At 35.1% G+C, this 26143-nt stretch overlaps 1 protein-coding gene across 1 annotated transcript in view; it reads right to left on the minus strand.

The window, feature by feature from the left end:
• Positions 1-26143, minus strand: part of RYR3 (ryanodine receptor 3) — a 203530-nt gene that overhangs the window by 4919 nt on the left and 172468 nt on the right. The window contains exons 83-100 of the mRNA XM_075713037.1: positions 24703-24776; positions 24444-24461; positions 23881-23961; positions 23376-23464; positions 22857-22985; positions 22375-22479; positions 21145-21226; positions 19504-20828; positions 16003-16061; positions 13294-13462; positions 12554-12640; positions 9987-10184; positions 9243-9373; positions 6205-6247; positions 5504-5631; positions 4520-4580; positions 3285-3431; positions 1215-1349 (exon numbers count right to left, since the gene is read on the minus strand). Coding sequence (XP_075569152.1) covers positions 1215-1349; positions 3285-3431; positions 4520-4580; positions 5504-5631; positions 6205-6247; positions 9243-9373; positions 9987-10184; positions 12554-12640; positions 13294-13462; positions 16003-16061; positions 19504-20828; positions 21145-21226; positions 22375-22479; positions 22857-22985; positions 23376-23464; positions 23881-23961; positions 24444-24461; positions 24703-24776 — 3061 coding nt within the window. The remainder of the gene's footprint in view (positions 1-1214; positions 1350-3284; positions 3432-4519; positions 4581-5503; positions 5632-6204; positions 6248-9242; positions 9374-9986; positions 10185-12553; positions 12641-13293; positions 13463-16002; positions 16062-19503; positions 20829-21144; positions 21227-22374; positions 22480-22856; positions 22986-23375; positions 23465-23880; positions 23962-24443; positions 24462-24702; positions 24777-26143) is intronic.

Raw genomic sequence — 26143 nt, forward strand, 5'->3', positions numbered from 1 at the left:
ACTACTGGCGTTAAATAATCAGCAGAAAACCTGAAAAATCTGCTCTTTCATAAGCAAACACTAAACAGAACTATACATCCATTTTTATAATGCAACTTTACTGTTGACGTCAGATGCTGGTACTAGTTTAATCATACTTAAAAATGTAACTTTGAATTGATTTACCTCACTTGGTAGAGTGGTTTAAAATGTAATATAGTTTCATTATTCCAGTTACTCCTACGTCATTTTATGACCAGAACATTGTATCCAGCTCGCAGAGGGACCAGTTAAATAATACTGCTTGGGCAGTTTTTATAATTTCTATCATTTGCATATCTGACTTGGACTGAGTGTTTGAAAGAAAGTTCAAGAATAGGGAAGATCGTTTTGTGAAGTCTATGATACACCTCTGTTCTGAGGTATTTTATTCTATCTTTGGCACATAACACAGGGCAGAAAGTGACTACTTCATGGAAGAAATGGGCTGGCCACAAACTCAGAATATTACATTTTTAATACCTGAATTTGTGCTGTTTTCTGTATACAGTCAGAAAATCAAATCCTCTTCATACCATAATATGTATCTGTAGAGTATCTTTTAATATGACATAAATAACATTCTGTGGCAACAGATGGAAATCAGAAGGGAAATTAATAGCATTAGATTATCACCCGTAATAAGTTTTAATTTCCTCCTTCTCTACTCACCCTTGATTTCTTCATGACTAAATTACTAATTGTAAGCAGCCTGGAGCAGGCTTTTATAACTAGTGCTAATAACATCATATACTTCATATAACCTAAATAAGGATAGGAAGAGCTTGCACACTTGCAAACATTGGGAACAAATTGGGTTTATTTGTGCTGCGACAACACAGCTTCTTTTTGCAGGGCTGACCAGTTTGTCATGAAATTTCTTCCTTATACTTTAAGGGTTTGCCAACTTCACATGTAAAAGAGTTGCAGCAAATCATATACCACAGTATTTATGAGAAAAATCCAGAATATCTTCCTATACTGGTGAGTGTCATCTATCTACTGTTGAGTTTAGACCACTGGAGAATGCAGAGGTAATTTCAAGACTATTCACATTTTCAAAATGGCATATAGCAAGAAGAAGAGACCCATGGATTTAACAACAAAAACATTCCTCCTTGCTTATCATTTTATCTTAAGTATCCACTTGAAAATTCAGGATGAAATTTGAAGCATGCTAGTGATGTTTTAGTTACCGTCATCATGTCATCACATTTCATGTCTGGTTCATCTTCATCTTCACTTTTGTTGTAGAATTTGCGGAAGAAGTTGAATGCCACAACAGTGTAAAGATACACTACTACAGCGAGGAGTCCTACAGTAAGCACAAGCTGTGTATGGAGACATAACATGAAAGTAGGTTTCAATTACATTCTGTCACAAGAGATATGCTAGCTCACTGTATTGCTTTAAGTATTGGAAATGTATCGTATTGGACCTTTCCCAATAAGGAAACTAAAGGTAGCAGTTATGATAGCTTTGAGGTCTCCCTTATTGCTTGGATCAGTGTAGAGGCGTTACTTCACCCTACTCTCACAGGGTTGATTTTCACATCAAAGGGAAAAACGGTACCAAGAAACTGAAGTTGTTTCCATCTTTCTGAGCTACGTGCATACAAACTATACATCACTGAAGTAATGCTTCCACTATTTAATTTAAAAGTTAAATTCTAGTAACCTGAAAAACTGGATATACAGTGAAAATTAAATGATAAAAAATAAACCCCTTTAGTTAATTTGATAAATAATTTCAGCTGGGACTTATTATGACTTATCATAGTCAATTTTCTGTTCCAAAGCTGGTTAGCAAAGCCATTGATCAAGTGGATAGAAAATTTTTTAGATAACTGAAGAGTAAGTAATTTCCAGGTCCTGCTTTTAAGCAAATAAAATCCTCAGGTGAAAAAGTTTAGCAGTTAATGAGACTAGATTATATTGTTTGTTGGAGTTGGCACTAGAAGATGCAGCTCTGGAGAGGAGTTACAGAAGGCTACATATTTTAAAAAGTGCAACAGTTGGTATTACTCTTTTAAAAGAAAGGTAAAGAGTATTGAACAATGAGCTGATAGTCAGTTTATCACTTTCTGCAGATCTGTAAGTATGCTCCCAAAGTGAACATTTAAACTGAAAAATCTGCAGCTGTCTTTCAGTGTTCGTATCTACTAGCAAGAAAAGCAACAGGATTAGAAAAACTGATCTTCGCTTGTTAAGAATGTATACTAAAAGCTGTGGTCTTGAAACAGTTTTGTCAGTTATGCCCAGTTTTGAGCATACATTTAGAAAAACCTCATAAAATATATCAATCATGAAGTTAAAAGTAATATGACTTCAGTCATCCTGGAGGAAAATGAAGGGGATAAAAACAGATTTCATTTGTTTGTGTGACGATACTGAAAACATTCTTATATGTACTGTTTTAGAAACTTGCTTTCCTAAGGGGAAGAAACTTCCATTGGTCAATTTCTTCTGAAAGAAAGGATTAAGCAAACACAAAGGATATATCAGAGTTAAGCTAAGGGGATATTCTTATGCCTCTTCCAAAACATTATGTGGTTTAAAATGTTTTGACAAGTCTAACAGGGTGTAAGAGTGGGCTTAGAATACATGTTACTGCATTTGAGAAGGAATACAATGTGTATGTTTGAAATTAAATTTTGGGGAAGTTCTGTTAGATTTCTTAAACATAAGTTAAAAAGAGAAAAGCTTGTTTTTGTTGGTATGCTAGCTAGGAACATAGAGCCTTTAGAGATCAGAGAATGACCCTCTGCATAAGATTCAACAATTACTTTTGGAAGTAGATTTTATTAATCTGATTTTTGCATGAGAAAGTGACATAAATATATTCCACAGTGCAGAATGCCCACACCTGTAAGAACATTCTTACTAGCTAAGCATTGAAATCTCAGTGCCCAGATCATTACTACTGCTGTAGCTAAGGAGAGATTGTGAATTCTTATTAGTTATCACCAATCAGTTCATCACTGAGCATACAGAAGGAGCAGGTTAGGTCATGATGCATATTCTTGTATTTTTCTAAAATGATGCATTTTTCTACTGCGTACAAAACTTCTTTAGCTATCAGCACTCTGTGCATATAGTTTATTATAATTTCATAGGAATAAACATGTATTAAATGTGCTGCAGAAGACACAATGGGTTCTATTTTTTAATCCAATCATGATCAAAATGGATTGCATTCCAGTATTTCCTAGGCACCACAAGATTTTTCCAGTACTGTTACAAAACACATTTGCATGTAGCACTAACCTGTTTGCCATTGTGAGTGACTGAAGACAAAATGGTTCTCAATGTCTTGAAACCCATAGCAATATCCAGCAGATGGGCAGCAAAGAAGAAGTTGTTGTAGTGCCCAAGGATAGACATAGTTGTATACCAAGCTAAGTATAAAAATGACTGCAGAGAAAGTGAAAAGTGGCAGAATGTTAGCAGGTGCTAATGTGCATTAATGGATCCAGAATATAGATCTCTTTTAGTCACACAAGTTATGAAATAAAGTAATACTATCATGATCTGATTTGAATCACAGTCTGAATGCAATACCTCTATTTTGCACTTTCAAAAAGTCTGACTTACTCTGTCTCTTATCATCTCCACTGTTCATTTAAGGAGTGTTTATTGCTTAGTTATGTTAATGAGACCTCTGTCTTTACATATTTAAACGCCTTCTTCAGCATATATGTTATTAACATCAAAATCCCCTACTTTAAAACTGTTTTGGTTGGGGAGCTTGTTGTTACACAGCACTTTAAATTTTAATACTGATTCTGGAGGAGAGAAAATGCATTGTATTGTCTCTTGAGACACTTTACTCTGTTTAAGTCTCAGACCACGTCAACCAGGACACCCAGAAAACCTAAGGCACATAACACAGCTTATTCTTTTAACAAGCAGTGAACCTGAAGTCACTTTGACGTGAAAGCTCTTATTGAAGAACAATGGCTCAGCGTGCTTTTAGTGCACAGTGAATTTATACATCTTCAACTGATTCACCTTGGCCTTCTTGTTTGTTTGGGAATGCTCAAGAGGATGCAAAAAGAGGATTCACAAAAAAGGGAATTTTAATATAAGTGTGGTCCTTTCAAAGGAGAAGGTATGAAAGAAAAGAATTAACCAACCATGTCAAACAGATGATTCAAGAATAAAAAAGGATAACTTTCTGTAGACTGTGCTTAATTTTAAAAAAGACACCTTTGGTTGCTAGATTCATTTCTACAAAATTAAATGAATGCACCATTAACTGCCAAAATGCTGACATTGTACTAATGGTGAGGAGGTGCATATTGCCCTTTGGAATCAGAAAGAAAATTCTAAGATAAATTAAAGCCATTTGCTACAACACAAGACAGAAAAAACTATTTTAAAATGGCTCTGTAATGCAATATTATTTGCGTATGTTTGTTTAAAATAAAAGCAGATGGTGGAAGACATACAATCATGTTTAGAGTAAACCAAAGCATATTCTTCTAGGCTAACATACTCACATTATCAGTGAAAACAACTCCGAGCTTCCAGATGTGGTACTTTGTATCAATGGAGCTTAACCTGGGAAATACAAAATTTTTGAAATGCATCAATATGAAAATTAAGAATTGAATTCTGTAAGTATAAACAACAAACTAGGTTTGGCACTTCACATTTGTTTGCTGAAGGTGGTGATATACACTAGCTGTTTGTTTTAGGAGTGATGTAGGTGCTTAATTTTTCAGAGCATTCATTAACTCTGAGCACCCACACACAGTTTCTAAGCCACTGAAACTGGTGGAACAATTTCAGTAGGAGTGATACTCCTGTATCACAAAAATTAAAATATGTGTTAAAAGTAGTGAAATGTGGAACCCAAATTGCATGAAATCAAGAGATAAGTGTTCTGTCTAGCGTAAAATGTTGCCAAAATTACCAAGAAAAGGTAATGCCTTCTGCGAGATTATAAATATTTTATTAGTCACTAGATGACATGCGAATGGAAATCTTTCTTCCTGTGTATCAAGGAAGTATCAAGGAAACTGAACTCTTGTAGGAGCCTAAATCATTTGGGACTTGGATACTTTCAAACTCTCATCTTCACTGATGAAACTTCTCTGAATTTTTTTTAGATACCTGGCATCTAGATATTTGTTATCAATACTTTTTCTGTACTTTGGTTTATAAACTAACTCTGTTGTAACACCTAAAGAACTTTTAAATGCTGCATTGATTATTGTTTAAAATAAAAGAGTGCCCAGCTATATCAGTCAGCATCAACTTGTGTGATTTTTTTTTTTCTCCCTTACTTTTATAACACAAGTATAAGTATGTTTTAGAACAAACAAAAAGCTTTTTTTTACGTCCACATGAGGAAGACTTCTCCATTTGAATTTTCCATGCCGAGGAAAACATCACTACAGTTTCAATATAAAATCCGTTTTTATCTCTGACGGTGAAGTTATGCCAACACATAATTTGTCTGTGAAGTTCAGAAGTCATACCATGATACAAGAGATGCCTCTTCTGGTTCGCTCTCTTCCACTGGACTAAAATCAAGGGCACTTTTGTCCAAACCCAAAAGTTCTGCTATGCGCTCTGCTCCATATAAGTCTCCATACTTGTTAATAACCTAAAAATGGAAGAAGAGAAGCTTTTGCTCAGAGAAAGACCTCGGTGACATTCACCCTACTTTAAGTCAGTAGCTGTCAGAAATTTATAAAAAAAAAGTCTTTCACAATTAACACTACTAGAACAGTCAGAACTCCCAGGAAGCCAGGTGGGGGGAGCATAAAAAAGAAAAACAGAAGCATTAAAGGCTATTATCTGAAAGCTTATGTATAATTTGCTGTCATTTAAGCTGGCATGTTTTCTTTTTTTAGGGGGATGAGGGGGCTTTGTATCCTAAAGATGACAATGACTGTAAATTAGACCTGCGTGGCTGATTGACAGCACAAAGTTATTTCGAATGCCTGAGTCTAGGAAGGAAACCACAGCCTTCTGTCTTCCTCCCTCCTCCCACCTACGCTGCAGCTGCCTGTTCACCGAGACATTTACCACAACAATGACTTCCATAAAACAAATTTCAGTTCTCAATTATTTGTATATTTATGTATGTGTACAGAAGTATATTACACAGATATCTGAATTAACTGGATAGTGGATTATTGCTATGATTAACATAATAGAAATACAAAAAGCCTACCTTCCGTTTTACAAATTTGTCCCAGTAATTGTTAGGAAAGGACCTACATAGATAAGGCAAAGAAATTTCAAGTTATTTAACTTGTTAGGGGAAAGAAAAAAAAACAACCAAAAAAAAGAAAATACCATGTTCCTGATCACTCCAGAGTCTGGTACAATTTCATTCACTCATACACTGGATTTCGAATTATGAGAACAATTTCTTTTCATGTGGACAACAGCTGTTATTAATCATCATTTGCTGCAGTATCATCTCCCCCCCCCCTTTCTTTTTCACATCCACAAATGTGACTGGCTACAAAGGACAGCAGGCTAAATATTATCATCTAATGAGCCTAACAACTCAATAATAGCAGGGTAGTCACTGTAGTATCATTCATCTCCTAAATAAATATTTTATTGCTCCTAGCCATAAAATCAATACAGACAATGATTTTCAGAGGAAAATAAGCGAGTCTTGTAGCATAAATAATTTTTAAGTTCACTGGATTACATTTCAAATAGAGGCTCAACACTTAGGAACCAGTGGACAATTTGCCAACATAAAATTAAAATTCAAAAAAATACTAAAACCCCCAAGAAAACTGCAAAGATCATTTGGCAGGGGTTAGCGGTAATCTTGTTCTCAGGTGTATCATATTGGTTGTTACTGGATCTGAGATCCCAGAACAAGACAAGGTAAAAAACACTTATAATTCTAAAGCTGCAAGACAGTTCAGCTAAAGAGCATTTTGCATCATCTGCCTCTGAGCAGCCGTGCCCCCACTGGTAATTAAACAAAAACCTATTTTGTGTACAAAAGAGAAAGGAACGAAGCAGTAAATCTTAAATTTTGAAGAGGTGTCAGGGTATCTTTTATTGAAAATTCCCTGCTTTTTTAAGCGTAGTGAGCAACCATGATGCTTCAATAAGCAGTTTTATCCAGGGGAGATCTTACAACAGACACTAGGAAATACATCAGCTTTGACCTGCAAGAAAAAAAGATAGTGTTCTCTCTTATCAGTGACGTTTCCCTGATCTTGAACTTGATCTTGTTCTTGAACTGCCTTATGAATAGCAGTGCCCCATTCTGACGGTCTTACTGTATATTATGTCAGTTTTGAAGAATGTCAATTAGCAGGAAACCCTACAAAATTTACGGTTTTTCTCTCCCCATTTCCTGGATGTAACATTTGAGTTGAGCAAATATACACAAAGGTTAAAAAGAAAAGTAACTGCTTAAACTAAAGGACAGTATTGGTAAAATAAAGCAAGTGTTAACATCAGAAGAGATTCCACAACACTGTTCTGCTGGGATGTGAGGCAAACTTCCCAGCTACTGTTAAGTGCTCAATTTTTTTATTTTTCTGAATTGAAGTTCCGAATGAAATTACTCCAGATAAAGGCAAATGGTTCCAGTGACTCAGATGGTATATTCTGGTCCAATGCTCTATATTTCTTTCCTTGATTTCTTAGACTTTTAAGCAAAGTACGGCTCTAAAGTAGCCAGCTTGCGTCTAGCTCTTTTACTACAAACATCTAACAGTGCTGCATTTATCAGGGTACCTTTTTTGCCTTTTTATTTACTTTTTTTTTCACTTACAGAAAGCACATTTCGGTATATACACAGCACTGGGTACCCTCCAGCAGTGGTTATCCTGATGGTACAATACCTGCATTAAACCTTGGTAGTCAGTTCACATCAGAGGGAAGGATTAGTCTGCTTAAATTAGCTAGTCTTTTATTCAACTTCACTAGATAGTGCAACATGCTGCGAACAGGCTGTACAGCATGTCATTTGGAATAAGCTGACAATATATCTCATTAATTCATGCTTGTGTTTGCTGAGGATAAACTTACTGGATGTCTAGAGAGCTTGCTATCAATAGTTAAAGAAACAGGTTGAAAATTAAGCAAGCTCTCCAGTTTCCCAGTTACCTTCTACTGTTATAACATGCTAGTCCATATTTCTAACTGAAATTAAGGAAAATTCTTAAAATGCAGGTGTAGGAAACAAAAGTATTCAGGATGTTCTGATATTTTAGACTTTCTAACTTTAATGAAAGTACTAGGGGCACTATTTATAATGTGCAAAAATTAAGTATGACTGATAAGATAGATATTTTGGCTATACGGCAGCACATTGTCACCCTGATGCATTTAGCTGCTTATTTTTGCTGGCTTGTTTTTATCAAGTATTTTCTTATGCCGGTACATACTAGCCGCAACTATTTTGTGACTTGTAAATAACTTTGTTCTTTTCCAGCTTTCTGTTACTGTCCTTAAATAATGATACTCTTAGGGAAAGACAGGAATCTAAGCCTAGGTACACTAGTACCAAAACATGATTCTAGTTCTGAAAGAGTAAATTCTGAAAAATAGCCTGTAGACAGGGCATCATTTCAAGAGAAGAGAGCTGACTTGCTATATTTCTCTGTGTTACTCCTACAGACTGCTGCAGCTTACTGGTATTTTTCTTTTTCTTGCCTACATTTGTATCATTCACTCATAAAACAGCAGGTGAGTCTCCTAGAATCAGTGTATGACTACTACAGCATTTGCTAATGCATACAACCTGACAGTAATTCCTGTCAGACCCACTCAAATTCTGGCATTGCTATTTTACACTACATTGACTTCTCCTGTCATATACAAATTTTGTCAGCAAGAAGTGGGAAAGAAAGGCAGGAGAATACTGCTATACAATATGAATGTGAAATTGAGTCACTGAAAAGGATGGAAGTTATCTTTTTAAAACTTTGTCAATAGCGACTACCATGTGAAAAGTCTTGAGAGAGCTTGTAAAGCAAGATGCACAATCCTTGCAAACCCTAGAAAAATTAAAAGGAGGTGGAATATACATGTTATGACAGTATTTATTAAATAAACAGATAACACAGGATTTCAGGTTAGAATCTACTACTGTAGCATCCAATATAAGGTGAAAAATGCCTTTCTTTTAGATGAACTAGGTGGCAGGTGGACAGGGTTCTAGATCAGTGGCTTAATGAGCTGTAATATTTATAAACAGTTTACATATAACCATTTAATTTTACATACGGAGTATTTATAACCAGGCGATCCCATTGTCCTTTAATATCATCTTCAGATGGCTGTTCAGTTATGTATAGTCCGTCAAATTCCAGCTTTCTAGCTACCTCCTTTTCTCTCTTGAATACAACCAGAGGGACCTATGAAATGACAGTGGACATCTTTGTCATGTTTATGTATTTTTAGAAACCATGATATCTACCTACAGTATTAAGTACTCTTTATAACACTGTGTAAGACCAAACATCACACTAGCACCTCCCACAAGCAGATCAATGCTTAGCTAGCCAGTCTCTGAGCAACGGCCACCCTGGAAGTCAAGACTCCCCCCAGGTTCTTGTTGCTGAGCATGATGTTACACGATATGGAATATCCCCTTGTTCCGTTCAGGTCAGCTGTCCCAGCTGTGCCCCCTCACAACTTCTTGCCCCCTCCCAAAATACTCGCTGGAGGATGCACAGAGTGGGTAAAGCAAAGAGAAAGCCTTCACACTGTGGAAGCGCTGTTCAGCAATAACCAAAAGATGGCTGTGTTACCAATGCTGTTTCAACCACAAATCCGAAACACACACACTGCTATGAAGAAAGTTAACTCCATCTCTGCCAGACTGAGTACATGAGGAAAACATCTACATATCGAATAGTGAGAATTTGTAAACAACTAGGTATTCCAGTATTAGTTCCAAAAATTACTTTGGGACATAGCTGATGTTCTTTGACAAATAATAGATTAGTAATAAGATTCAGAACTTGCCTTTAAGCAATAGTATCCAATCACACAGACAAAGGAGATGATAGTATGAATAACTGCCAATGCTCTGAGCGCAGGTGCCATGTAACCTGTACTTTCTTCTAAAACAAAAAACACCATGCCCTCCTCCTCTTCCTCTTCATCAAAAGAGTTCCAGAGATTAGAGTCTTCCTCTACTTCATCAAGTGGCTCTTCTGTCACCTGGGAGAAATTCAAGCACATTGAAAACACACGAACTTAAAAGCTTTTCCTTTACTATAATGGCAAATGATGCTTGCAAAGCCTTCTCATGGGAAGATGATAGAGCATTAGCTTTGAACAGTAATGACGTCCTTCCTTTTCACAGCAGAAGTCTTCACATCATTTCATGTCACTGAAAAGAGAATCTAGAAAAAGCAAGTACAGGCATACGACAGTTTACAAATCTCTCCTTTAACAGTGCCATAGCAAAACCAAAAGAAACAATGAAAGTGTTAAGCAAAAATGTTTTCTTGGAAGAACCAAGCAATGACAGGGTTATCTAATATGATTGAATTTAGGGTTTGTTTTGTAATCTACATTGTACCTGATTACTAGAGTCTAGAAAGAAACAAAGTTCTCATATTATCAACTTGTACATTGTCCACAAATTTTTACTTCATGACTTAGTTTACAGCTTACAAATTAATACAGTATTTAATCACTATTTCATAAATACCCCAAGCTATAAAGCTGACATACTGCCCTAAATTCTTCCAGCAACTTTAAAAACCTGGCCTTTAAAATAAAAGCCCTAAGTGCCCTTCTTTTGACAGCTTTATCTGAAAGCTGAAGTCCAGTTCAGTCCTGTTTGGCTCCCACTGACCCTTTTTTATCTATGACAGATGGACTTGTACTGATAAACACAAACTTTTGTCCTCGCTCTGCAATAGAATGGGCTGTTGGCTGACCCACAAGACCCAATGAAAAGCAGAAGAGAGCAGGGAGAAAAGGAGTGGCACAAACATATGCAGACTTCTGCATATACCTTTGAAGCCCACCTTCTCTAACCACATGGGATGGAAAGAGAGAGGCAAGAAGGGAGCCTTAAATAGCCCTGATGATCTTCTCCTGGAATGGTGCACATACGTTCTACCCAGTTTTCAACAGCCTTTTGTGTCTTTACCTGCCCCGTCTCTGAGACTGTAACTGTGTTGTAGGAGTTGCTTTTCAAGATATTTGAGATCAGGATTCAGTTACTTCTAGACTGAATGCTCAGCCATCTGCTTTTGTGTTCCCTGAATTTTTTGGTTGTAAACAACAGAACTAGAAAATGTAATGTTGGCAAACACAGGATTCATCACCTTATTGCAACTTGCACCCTATATCTAGAAGGGGAAAACTAAAAGGGCCGGATTCCAGGATAAAGATAAACGAGGACTTTTCGTACAGACTTCACATCTGTAAGGAAAGTTAAAAAAATGAGGCTTTTATGGATGGAAGTTCTCTTTAGTGAATTCTACTCCTTTTCACGGATGGAGGTTGTGAAGATTCAGGAATAAAATCAGTGAAGGCTGCTGAAGATGTTCTACTTTGTATCATTGGGTTATACACCAGAACCTGAAACAACTCATTAGATCCAGGTAAAACCCTAAGATAAAGTTTGAAGTATGGATGTATAACCTTCTCCATCGATGATATAAAAAGAGAACTGTATTCTACTATGAAAAGGCTTCTCTTGCTTTGTATTTCTTCTGCCTGCTCATACTAATCAACTGAAGTCCCAATCCCAGTATAGAAATACCTTCATCACAACAGTCACTAACAACTGTATTGGCAATGACAACAAAGAAAATGGAGCAAGTAAGTATGAAAACTGAATTATACTCTCACATGGAAAACCAGAATGGGAAAAAATATACATTTGATGTTCATTAGAGATTACTAAATTAATGAAAAAATGTGAAAAAAGAAATTAAATAAAGCAAGCACTCCTCCCAAAACGCCAAATCCCGGGCCTGAAAGGCATGAAAAAACATTATGAACCAAGTAAGTATAACTAAAACATTTGAACTCATCTAGTTAAACTGAGCCATTAATCTGATTCTGAATTATGTATAAACTATTTCCCAGTCAAAAATCAATGTAATCTGTAGGTTTCTTTAGAAAAAGCAGAAATATAATCATGGAAAATAATCAGGTGAAGTCTCTCAGTATCTTTAAAACAAGTGAGCAAAAAAAATGCAACAGTTTTGACATTTGCGTTATTTTAGACGGATTTCAAATTTCCCATGACAAGATTAACAATCCAAACAATAACAGACTTATATGAGTAAATGAAAAAATGCCTAGAAACACAAGCTTAACTATAAAGGATTAATGAAATAAATCTGTTTTCATTCAGCCTGAGTAAAATAAAAACAGAATAGGTTTAATATCACAAATTTTAGTTACAAAATTTAAAATATTATTTTAACTACTTCATATCTAAATGCTTTAGTTCGTGTTTGAAGGGCTTATAATAATGGCTTTATTAAACAAGCCTTGAAACCATCATTAAATATTCCTCTAGAAGTAACCAAAAACATTTAAAGAACAATGCATAATCTTACCTTATAAAACAGAAGAATAAAGTTGATGGCAAATGCAACAAATAGAGCAAGAAACCTTAAGTTATAAAAATTTCTTGCCAAGTAGTGCTGAAAGTAAAAAAAAAAAAAAAAAAAAAAATTAGTGGTGGTCTGTAGCTAATATCAAGATAAGAAAAGTAGGCAGCAAGGTTTCTAAGAAAGTAAATACATAAGTGTGTTGCCTTCATACACCAGCTATAATGAGCAAAGGCATTTCTTGGCAGCCTATTCTCCCATTTCATGATAAGCAGGATTGAAAATAATTGGCTTAAAATTGCAACAGGGAAGACTGAAATAGAACATTAAGGACAACTTTCTAGAAGGAAGTCTGGAAAAGAAATGCTAGAATACTGGAATAAAGTACTTGAGAAGGTTTCAGAGTTCATAATTTGTTATTTTTAAGAACAAAGAAAAATCTTATAGAAAACAGAATTACAGATTCTAGAAGTTACGATTATGGAAAATAGGGAACTCCTAACAAGGAGTTTAAGAAGTTAATCTGTGCTGTTAGACCAAGATAGGAGGAATTACACACACAAATAACTTATGTATATACCTCTATGAAGTGTTACAAAAATCATAGTAGACTGAATACAGCCAGTCATTTAAAAACTCATGCCAATGTTCCTTTTATGATGACATTTCTGCCTTCAATATCAAACAAGTGTTCTATATTACATAAATAAAAATTCAATGACTAAAAGAATTTAAGAAAAACTTACGAGCATTTTTGTTTGATAAATTTCCAAAGCTTTGAAGAAGTTAGCCATAACAGCCTCCGGTTTCTCAATTTTTTGTCCATGCCTTCGCTTCTTTTTCTTCATTTTTCCCTCTTCTAGCTGCTCAGATTGTACTTCCTTTGCTTTATCTTGTTTCTCACCATCTTCCATGCTAGAAGAAAGGTTATCTAAACAAAAATACCTACCCAAACTTCTGTGTTGTAAATGCATTCATTTAGGAGGGATTCTAATTCAGAAAGTTTGGCTTTGAAAGTTAGTTTTGACACTGGGAGAAAAATGATTGTAAGTAAAAGACTTGAGCTAGACAGTAAACCCAGAGTAAAAAACCTGACCTTAGTTTCAAATGATATGCAATAATTGAGTTGTTGAGGGGAGATCAAAAGGGTAAAAAGCCAAAAACCAGGCAGAAGTTACTGTGCCAAGTGTGAAGTGGATAATGTTTGCCAAAACCAGTGATGCACATATATACTTAATACAAGCAACAAAAATTTTAAGAGTTCATGCATACTTTCTTGGGCCTGGGACTGAAGAAAAGAAATAAAGCTTTTGGGATTTGGTACACAGTATCATAATTGAATCACAATATCATAAAATGAATTAATTTCAGTCAAGGCAATCACTGTTGTTACAGAGATGAATGAGTAATAACAAGGAAGTTTACTTCAGAGGGTCACACCTTACAAAGTAGGTAGATGATGACAATCCTTCCTCCTGCACCACTGAACTGCCCTTATGAAAACTAAGTATCCAGACTGTATGTAGTAATAGAGGAATTTAGTTACTGAACTAAAAAAAAGCTGAGTTTGCATACACCTAAAAGAATCTTGAGGCATCGAGGTGGTTGAAAGTTTTAGGCATGAGGATAAGGAAATGCAGTATGTGGTTCACTTTATCACATAACTACTGCAGTAGGAATCATATGATGGGTGTCTAAGAATGTGTTTGCCATCTACCAAAAAAGTCCGTGTTGCAGCCTCAGAAATGTAAGCCATTTAAACTCAAATTTTTAAGCTGAAAGCAATTTGAATATGCTGTGAAAGTACTTGACAGGAGAATTAAGCATGGCAGACAAGAGAATAGGAAATACAGAATAGGGAATACAGAAAATAAGTCCAATAAAATAACAGAGGTAGAAACAGATCATGCTTGTGGAAAACAAGAGGTGAAAAAGCCTAAAATAAGAAAATGAGTGGCACCGGAGATTTTGGGCGAATTCCTAGATATTTATAAATTGCTTCACTGAAGCACTGGTGAATATGCTACTAGCGTCTAAATCAGGAGACCAAAATCAGTCAACAAAGAAAAAATCCCAGCAGTGATATGATTTAACAAAACTTTTAAAAGGGCTCATTTGACCAATCTAAATATTAACCTACTTAATACTACGTTGTAACATGGTCTAGATAAAACAGCAGTTTCTGAAAGTGTTTATTTTGTACTGTCTTCATACTGAGTAACACTCATCAACAGGTTCTTTGGATACATGGTACCAAAAAAACATAGAAGAGTTTAAGTGCACTTTTTAATTACCGAAGTGCTCTAAACAATGAAAAGAAAAGGCTTAACATCCCTGCAGGGATTGAAGAGAGAGACAAATCACACCAAAACAATTTTGGGACAATAAAATGCAAGAAGGGAACTTTTTAACTGAAGTAGTATGTTAGATGCAGCCTGAAAGGTAACAGACAGGAAACAAAAATATACTGAACCATCATAGATAGTGCTGATGGCATACTTTAATGAGGTAACGGAAAAAAACAACAAACCCCCCCACCCCCCCATTTAAATGCACACATGTGTGAGCATACATATATACACATACATATACATGCATGCATACATACATATACACATACAAGCATATATATACAGAGGAAAAAAAACAGGATACTTTTCAGACAAGCTATACAAAGTGCATCCAGTCCTAAAATATTGACTCCAATAGCACACTTGAAAAATTAACTTTGGCAGATATGAGGAGAAAGAAAAATGAGGCTGAAGCAAACATTTCAAACATGAAGCAAAATAGAAAACCAAGAAAATAATGATGTATAGCTTTTGAATATGTAAGACTCTCTATGGGATCTGTTGCATGTGTCTACAAATAAAGGGCTTTCATCAGGCTGCACGCCTACAACGTGGCTGCAGGTCCAGAAAGACAGCTTGCCCCTTTAAAAGTAGGATGCTGCTAAAGCAAGGTAAGCATTTTAGAAGTAATTTATAAGGCAGTCGTATCTATCTGCTGTCAGCTTCACAACTTGAAAACAGATAAAACAGCAATAATAAAAATTGCTGAGTTAGTCAAATCTTGTGTTTCAATGATCGGCTATCATTGCCTGAAGATTATAGCGGGTAGTAGGGAAAGCGTAAATAGTAGTAATGACAAGTTGCAGATTTTTTTTCAAGACTGGTGCTCATTTTTAAAGGCAGTTATGGAATTTTTAAAAAGACAATGGCCACAGATTTATATATGCAGAATTGTCAAGGGCCACAAGAAATCAGATTACCATTTTGTTGCCCACTGAGATGGTCTGCCACCTTTTAGGGACTGCTGCTTTTCAAAATACTGATGAGACAAAGTGTACATAAAGTGCTTTGAATACTGAGCATTGCTTGGATTCTTTCTGGCAAAATTATCTAGCATCAGGAAGTAGCAAGGAATTAAACAGGAATTGTGTAAAAATAACTTACTCAGCCTTCTCAGCTTCTGCTTTTCTTTCTGTTTCAGCCTCTTTTGCAATTTCAGATATCTGCAAAAAGTATTTTCACTGTCAAAATGGGTCTATTCAAATAAAATTTTGGTAACTTTAGTCCCTGTTTTCTGACAAACAAATAAAATAATTACCACACTATATTTTTTATACCACTTTGCACTTTTAGAGTGTTAAGGTTTTTGAAAATAGACAGCTCGGCCTAGATTTGAACAGTGAAAACTGCAGAAATTCTTCTGACAGCCTTTATCAGTATAGTGTTATCAATACTGTAACTAGCTCAGTTGATTGAACAACTTAAAGTAATTATACATGGTTATCAGACAGATTATGTGACCAGTTGAGAATGAAGATAACTGCATCCAGATCATACCCTAATATAAAAGTCACTCACAAAGACTCAGTGCACTTACTGATTATGTGGAAATTAAGCATCAGTTTGCCTCATTCCAAATATGAAACAAGGAATAATATATCAATGATAGCATCAAAAATCTGAAAAAGATCTGTGTAATTAGCAGATACTACAAAACCCAATTACTTTGTGAAGATCAACTGATACAATTGAAAACAGATGAATATTTAACAAACTTTTACTTACTCAATGTTTTCTTCAAACTATTTATCTTAGGTGGGTTGAAGGTTCATTAAACCTTTACTGGCACACCTCTAAACCATCTAAGTACATGTGTTTACAACATTCCCTTGAGATAAGGAAAAAACCAATGTACAATTTTACAGATGGCTAACTGCAGCAAAAAAGCTGGAGCCTGGATTTCAAACCCCTTTAGGCTCAGTGTTGCAAGACCAAAGTAAACTCATTTCAAATGCAGTTTGAGTATCTAAGCTTCACTGGAAATCAAAGAGATGCAGGCTCTGAAGTCCTAGATTCACAAAGGAATCTAAAGTGCCTAAATTTGTTACCATTCACTTTTGCAAAAACCTATCTTAACTCTTTACCCTCTTCTGTATTCTCTCAAAGTGCTTAGACACCAACTGTCTACTGGTGTATTCTCCTACATTTCTGGTTAATACATAAATACAGTTATTTAAACTTTTCCCCCACTCCTCACCTGGATGCCTCTCTCTTGCACATAGGTAGTGGAAGAATTTACTAAATCGATCTTGCCTTGCTTATCTCACCTCATAACTGTGGAACCTCATCTAGTACATGTGATGGAAGCATGTGTAACTCTTCCACAAAGAGTTTCCCCTAAGATCTCAAGCTGGTAGAGGGTAATTCAGAGGTCATTTGATGATGCCTAGTTCTTCTAAGGGATAGGGTGTGGGAAGGATGAATAAATCCCTATACATCCGCTGCACCCCTCTATCATATGCTCTCTCAGTTGTCTCTTTTCCAGGCTGACGAGCCTTAATCTACTTAATTCCATACACAAGGTTTGTTCCATATCAAATTTTAGTAACTTTTTGACCTTCACTGAACCTTTTTCAGTTTTATCACATTCTTTTTGAAATGAGGGAACCTGGTCTTCAAGATGCAGATATACTTTGGGTTCAAGGAGCACAGTAATATTCTGGGGTTTTCCTCTCTCTATTCCTTTCTCAACAATTCAAAATGTCAGTTTGCTTTTTTGATATGTGTTTATTGACATTTTCATTGAACTGATACTTCTGTACAACTCTATTATATTCAAAAGATTTCATACCCAAGCAGTAAAAATGAGCTCAAAATCCAACATTTTACATGTAAAATTATAACTTTTCCTCCCACCTACATCACTTCACTGATTTTCATCAGCTGTTTTAAGGCAACTTTGCAGTTAGCTCTTGGTTTTACTGCTACAAATAACTTAGGTTTATCAGTGAACTGTTAGCTCACTACTCCTTTTCTTACTTGCGAACCCATATGGCGCTCAGCACAGATTCTTGTGGAACTTCACAGAAAAACTAAGTCCTAACTATCTTCATCATATACAATTCCATAGATTATTTTGCAGTTTCTCTGGCTATATGGTAATGTTATTGACCTTATCACTATACAATTGCATTTCCAGTATATGGAGGTGAACTTCTGTTTCTATCCATTTGTATCAGTTTTATTATTGTAAATGCTTAAAACAGATATAGTGACTTCTTGAAGGGAATTTTTGATTCTTACATTGCTGTTTCTTTGAGCTCTACTGAATAGTTATATCCAGTCCTCTAACTGGATTACTTGAGCTGTTCATATACACAATGTGAATAGCAATTTCTGCAATACAGAATTAGTGTAAACATTACTTTGGTAACTTTCACTAGATAACATATTAAAGGTAAAAGGTGGATAAATTGCATAGCTGACTTCACATTAACTACTCAAAGTATCTGCATAAATTACTGAGCATTTTTAACAATACTTACAAACAAATCTGAGAGAAATGTATAAATCAAAGTAAAGTGAAGAAAAATCTAAAATATTTACTCAGATCTGAAGCAAAAAATTTACTTCAACTATTGCTGAAGAAAATTCTAAAATATTTACTCAGACCTGCTAAGATTGAAATCAGTTGATCTGATTGAATTGATCAGTTGAAATAGTATTTTTAAATACCAACCACATTACATTTATGCTAAATGAGACAGGATTTTAAAAGACTGTAATTTTTAAGTACACACATAAAAATTAATTAATAAATAAATGAGAAAAATAAATGGAAAAATATAGTTCGATCTAGGCAATAAACAAATCTTGGAGAAAAACATACGAATGAAGAGGAACTAATGAACTAAGAAGTCATACAATGGAGGTTTATCTTGAAAATATCTGGAAACCATACCATAAAGAGGTGGATTAATGATGAGAGGAAAGATGTATTTGAATAACAAGCAGAAACAGATCTGAAGTGTAGAGTGAAATATAATGCCTTCCAAATATGACAAATGCATTTGGGTTTTGACATTTAGTTCAATCCATTTTTAAACAGAATGATAAATTATATTTAGCTCAAAATACAGTGTTCATAAACCAGAATAAAAGTAAAGAATGTTTATATGCTAAACATTAAAGGAACAATAAATTCAGGCAAAATTACTTCAAGTAATAGGAAAAAAGGGTATTTTATTGTATGCAATCAGTAAAGCATGTAGAAAGACGATAATGATAAGGTGTTATTATGGAGAAAGGAGATTGTAAAAGTAATTGAAATATACTGTGAAAAAATGGTGTATGCAGAATAAACAAGACTGTAAACCATTTAAAGCAAAAACTGTGCCTAGAAAGCTGCTAGCAATTTTTGTTTTGAATAAAGTCTAAATGAACAATAACAACAATTTACTGCAGTGAAATATAAACACACTGGGCTGAATTTTTCTGCCATGTGAACTCTCCTGCTTGTTTTTAAAAGAGTACAGATTATAAAGTATGTTCTCATCAAGAACACATATTAATCAGTTAACTGGCAAATAATTCAGTTACTAATAGAAAATTCAGTAGTATACTTGTATTATTTCTGCAAAGAATTACAAAATCTCTTTGACATACCTGTAATCCTTTTTTCTTACGAACTGTGTTTTCCAAAGACGACTGGATATCAGTACCAAGGATTTCTGCAATATCTCCAAGTCCAGCATCATGACCATGTTTTGAGCCACCTTCTTTCTTTGTATGAATGCCAAAAATGTCTGAGATGATGTCAGTTTCTCCCTTTTCACCCTTCACAAACTGTACAAGTTCAGCTCTGATACCATGCTCAGCACCTTCAGCTTTTTCTGCTTCCATAACATCATCATGGATTCCAAACTGTGTTGGGTCAGGCATGTCCCCTAATATTTTAGTAACTTTAATGTTTTTGGCTCCTTCAACCAGGCCACCCCCAAATACAGTGCTCCAAAGAATCTGGAAAATTCCCCACACTATAGTAAAGAACAGCTGGAACATCCCTACAAACAGGATCCAGAAAAAGGAGAAAAACACTTTCACCATCTCTTTTATTGTCATCTTTCTAACTTTCCTGTATTGTTTCCTTAGGTTCTTCACAGTAACCATTTTAAAAAAGTTGGCAACGTTCTTCTTCACTGCAACACAGGCCATTGCAAAAGCTGAAGCAGATTCCAGGGACTTTTCTTCTTCCTCATCATCTCCAATATCCACTACATAACAAGGTTCTGCCTCTTCCTCTTCCTCAGGCCTCTCAGATGAATCCGTTTCAGAGATCTGGGATGCTAACTGCATTTCAAAGATCGTGTCTTCACAGAAATTCACAAACAGTTCCATTTTTTCTTGCTCTCCACCTTCATTTACAACATCAAATATGAACTGCCTTTTGGATTCCTTCACCTGTGGCTTCTCCCACTGCATTCTACTGGATTCACTGATTTCAAAGTAAACTCTTTCTATTTTCTTGGCTCCACCCATTATTTCAATACGTCCAAGGTATGGTTCAAAGTAATTAAGAACACTTTCCGCAGGTTCAAGTAAGCTCTGAAGGCGTGAATCATTAGGCATGTGCTCTGAAAGGTTTGTTAGCAATACTGCTACATTAAATCCAATGTCTTTGGCTGGTTCATGGAATCTTTCCACAAAATCAATATAGTTAAACATATCATTTTCATCAGCTTCTGCACAGGACAGCAGGAATTCAATCTCTGACTGTATGTATTGTTTTTGAGCCTCCATTGATTTCTGGAATTCCTTCTTTGAAATGATGCCTTTACCATCTGGGTCATGCTCTTTGAAAGCATCCGAGTTAGTCAGATCTTTTAACTTGAGGAACATGTCAAAGAACTTCAAAATCATTTCTACATTGCTAGATGATTCTACAAGCGTGTCTACCATTTGTTTTCCAATAGTTCCATTTACAACGTTACCTAAGTAGTGTGTTAAAACAGGAAGTTATTTGGCATAGCTACATTTTAAATAAGTAAATTTCATATTCATGCTGAGAACAGAACAAAAATGTTCTTAAAGCTTCATAATTTTTCTTTCAACATGCTTTTCTGTAGCAGCCCTCTTTTTCATGACTATGTATATTCCAGAATAATTGTTAAATAAATACCAAATAGTTTTTTTCTGCTATTACATAAAGGCAATTAACAATACTTTAGAAAGATTAACGTAATTATCATACTTTATATTATGAAGCTGAGATAATCATATTTGACCATAAAGAAAAACAGGTCCAACCTTCAAGCAGTGACAAGAGCATCACTACCATATCCTTTAGCAGATCTAGCAATTCTTTAAGCAATTCAATCTGAGCAGAGTCCTGTAAAAAAATGGAGTATAAGGTTGTTTTTAATTTGTATTTATCTGGAAAACTAAATACATTTGGAAAAAAACAGTATGCAGGAAGGCAATCTAAATGTAGTTCACATTCTTCAGCAACATTTCATTGTCATTTTATTATGATTACTACCAGAAGTCTTACACAATATGAGGGTAACTTACTACAGCAGAGGCATTAATACCATAAAGATAAGCTTTAATAAAACATTAAGGAGTACCGAAGTGCACTTAGGGGACAGCAGAAACTCACAAAATTGGTTACTCCACAGATCTGGCAGTATTCATCTGAGAAAAAATCCATCCTTTCTCACTTCACAAGGAATATTTAATGGCATAATGCATTACCACTCAAACAGAACTCTAATTGTTTAATTTAACTACAGAACAGAAGTCTAATATGGATTTGTGACTAACATTAAGGACGTAAAAACATAAGTATCCTCAAAATTCTGGTATACTTCTGTAGGGTTGGAAGAAATCTTATGAATAAGTCAGAGCATAGCAAGGACACTGAGTAAGAGTGAGGAAATGACTCTGCACTGTTGCATTCAGTGCCTAGTGGCTTGAGTGTATGGGTACATTAAGCAGAAGTCACAAAAGAGCATGGAAGCCTGAAACTATGAAGAGGGGTGGGACTCCACAATGCCCTGCACAGTGAAATGAACACTGCCTGTTGCCCTTGTGCTCAGTGCCTATGATGAATTAACTGGACAAGTTCACTGACTGTCACATTCCCTCCTGCTTTGAATCTTTCCCAGCTTTTCTCTTGCCCTACTTAGCTGTAGCGTGGGAACCATGCTTTTAATGGTGCTTCTGCTCTGACAGATCATCAGGTTTTGGCAACAGAGACAAAGGGACCGAACAGCCTCCTTCATTATCAGAAAAGTATAACTGAATTGGAAGCAGTGAGTTTGATATTACAAAAGGTGAGTGCATAGTGATGATTAATGCTAAAAGGAGTGATACGAAGATGCTAGCCCTGAGATTCACTCTTGGACCTCTACATTACAACAGGCCCATGCACAACCAATGAGTATCAGCACATTAAATGCTTTACAGCTTTCAAGATTCACTTGACTGTAATTTATAAACATATGCAAAGAAGGATTACTTGGCTACTGAAAATACCTGTGAAAGTTTCATCTGCATATTGGCAAAGACATGAAGAAAGCCAACAACTGCATCCCACAGCCTACTATGAGCCAGACTCTGTTGATTACCTATGCAAGGGCCCTAAAAAAATTAAGAAAAAACACATTTTTTATTTATATAAAATAAAATAAAACAAAACAAATAAACCAATTTGCTTTCCTAAGATTTCTTCCTGAGAAAATAAAAAAAGAAACTTCAGGCTTCCATGAAGCTACAATGAGAAAGTTTCCCAAGGTCTCTTTGGTATATACTGCATAAATACTAGATTGTATCATGTTAAGTATGCAGTCATTCATATGTTTTAGTATTAACTCTACACTGGGCCAGTAATTCCATGTAACTTTATCAAAATTAAGAAAAATAAAGCCAAAGTATTTACAAATTTATGACAGGACATGATCAGGCCATGTAATCATAGAACTTCACTGTTAGTACCTTGAGCAAAACATTTTGTTTACCTGGATATATTCTGTAAGGGAATTGAGTATTTGTTTGGTGACAGCCAAAGCTTTAGAGAAGTTACGTTGTCCTGATTCATCAATTACATCCTTTCCTGAATAGTACCAATAGAAATCACTGATTGATTCCTAAGAAAAAGAATGACAATGTTGTATTTTCTAGTTTTGCATTCTGCATGCAGTATTTACTGCCTGCATTTGTATCACCAGAAGTTGAATCAGCAGCAGAGGAAATTTAATATTTCTGTGTCAATCTATTTCTCATGACAATAACTTTTTGCATTTTTATCTAACTATGCTCCCTGCAGAAGTGAACAATGAAATAAATTAACCAGCATCTGGTTTCACACAGAATTCTGAAAGGTCATCTACTTTCAAAGGATACATTAAACCAGAATTCTTTATTTTAGATTTCCCTGAAGAGAGGATTTTCACGTTTGATTCTAGTAAAATGTGAATTTATAAAAATGAAGGGAAGGCAAATATGTTATATTCCATTTTCCTCCGTTTTTTCCTCACCTGAAGACGCAAGAGATAGTCAACTGTACTAATGATAATATTCACTGTTGTGGTGTTGCCCATTTGAGTACGTAGGTAATTCTGAAAATCTGAAATAAGAAGTGATTTGTGCTTGGTTGGTATATATAGGAATAAAAAATACAAGGTTATTTTCATATTTTCATGGAGACATGGAGAATACATTCTTTTTAAGTGCCTTCTTGCGTACAGATGCTTATGTGGTGGAAAGTGAACTACAGTAGATCACAACGTAAATACAACCAAAGAATTGTTAACCACATGACTTGCAATGGGCTTTACTATTAACAATTGTCATAAAACCAGAAATTACATTAAGACTTAAAAATTCAAAGTGAATTCCGCAATTCAAATTGGTGGCATACTGTTTTCCCCTCAGAAAACTAAATGAATTAGAGGAAAAAAAAACATTAGATAGGTTCTATTCAACTCTGTTTAAGAACAGACTCATCACACATTTTCCCCCAAATTAATTCAGTTCACTTACCGTTATTATGCCCTTCACAGAGCAGTTGTAAAAATCTAAATAGGTCTCGAGTAAATTCATCATGCTGCAACACTTTTTCACCTTTAAAATATATAAATACAACGATTATGTGACAACTGTTGTGATTAAATATGCAGAACACATCTTACAGCAACCTTTAAAACTGGAATTCTAACAAAAAACCAGTATTATAAAAGCGTTAAAAGCAATTTAAAAGAAACAGACTGATAATAATGAAAAGAAAAACTGAGACAGAAAAAGCAAAGCCAAAATATTTACCACTCCAATGCATCCATGGTTAAAAAAAAAAAAAAAAAAAAAAGAAAGCAACAGGATAGATATCCAATAAGTAAATGGTTAGTCATAACTAAAATCATGCATTAAATATGAATGACACTTCTTTAAAAAGCATCAAACTGTTTATCCAAGCTGAACACACAACCTGGTGCAGACCATAAAGCTAAACCTAAAGATAATCTGGGAAGATGCAATGAAAGATTTCTCTCTGTATTTGCAACACATTTTTGCAACGATAGTATCAAAAACTGTAAACCCAAACATACCACGCTCACGAACGATGACTGCGGATCAAAGAAAAATAACAAGAATACAAGATAAGAATATTGGAAGTTACAATTTTTTTTAAAAAAATATTGCTAAAGATTTTGTAAATATAAAGCATATTCAGAACTCAAAGCCTAGAATTACTTAGAGTAAGATTATCAACAGAAACCTCAAGCCACAGTAAATAATAGTTCTAGTTAAAGAAGGAAGCACAAACAATGTTTTAAGCACTACTGGAATCAATTTCATTCTACTTACGAGTTCCTTCTTCAGTAACCATTCCCAGGCCTTCTGCCTTATTTTGTCTCTCAAAGGCATTCAAGTCAAGAACACTTATATTGAAAAAAACAAACAAACAAAAAAACAAACAGGAAAAAGTACTATAGTACACAATGGAAAATTATTTTCTTCTAGGAAATCTCTGGAGGCCTTCAACAACTAGTCTTGACCCACTGTGACATGCATTGCCTCATATTTTATTTAATATGAATATTAAATAAAAGAGCTTGGGATGAAAATAAGGGTCCAGTGTCCGTTTCTGTGAGTTTCATGTCAGGTCTCACCACTTACCTAACTTCACTTCCAATAACGTCATTCATGCTTTCATGTATAAATAAAAAGTGGAAAAGGAACCTGAAACATTACTCTTTACATTGACTTAAACCTGCCTGCCAGAAGGACATTACTGCAGTTATTTTTCAGTCGCACTGTTTTCCACTAAGTTATCACTATTATTTCTATTATATTGTTACTGTGTATATTATGCAGTATTATGTTACTCAGAAGACACATGGAATCTCTGATTCCATATTCAGAAGACATATATGGAATCAGAGATTCCATATCTTCCAAGGTTAAAAAGACTGATATCTGAATTTTATTTTGCTAACTTGGCGTAGCCCAGCACGTGGAATAGCAGATGATGAATCTTCTTACCACACAGTCAGAATACTTTCATTCAAACAGTCCAAATACAATTCTATGATTATCTATTTTTTCAGTTAAACAGCAATGCAGTCACATATTCTACTATCTAGCAACATTATTAACACGAAAAGCATTTTTTAAAGCGTCATTTTGATTCTCTTGTCAGTGTTGTAGTCATTTTATCAAAACCTTTTTTAACAAAGTCCTGAACGATACACATACACAATTGGTAATATCATCACTGCAGGTCCTGTTTAAGCAAGTCCTTACTAAACTCTTCTACATAAATGGAAAAATTATAAGACAGATGTTATTTAATTAGAATCATAGAATCATAGAATTGTTTAGGTTGGAAAAGACCTTTAAGATCATCCAGTCCAACCATTAACTTAACATTACCAAGTCCAGCACTAAACCAATTAAGGGTAAAGTAGCAACCCCACGCCTCCTGGCTTGGTGGCTGGATCATTTATAATGAAGGCTGCAACTACTCAGCAATAATCTCTGCAGTGCAGGTCACCATTTCTTCCACATTTTTTCCTGTCTTCACACATCTTCTCCACTTCTAATTCCCAGTCTACTCCTTCAGAACCCTTCTGTTGCTTTAAAAGGCTGAGAAAAGGACGTTGTCTACTGTAAGAGTAATTAGAAACGCCAACAGCTTTCCACCGTCTTTATGGGAGTCCTTTACCTTAACTAATTTGAACTTCTGGTTTATCAAGGGAATGGACTACCATAGTCTCACCGGCCACACGCCATCTGTAACAAACCT

The sequence above is a fragment of the Pelecanus crispus genome, chromosome 6 (assembly GCF_030463565.1).
Source record: "Pelecanus crispus isolate bPelCri1 chromosome 6, bPelCri1.pri, whole genome shotgun sequence".
NCBI lineage: Eukaryota > Metazoa > Chordata > Aves > Pelecaniformes > Pelecanidae > Pelecanus > Pelecanus crispus.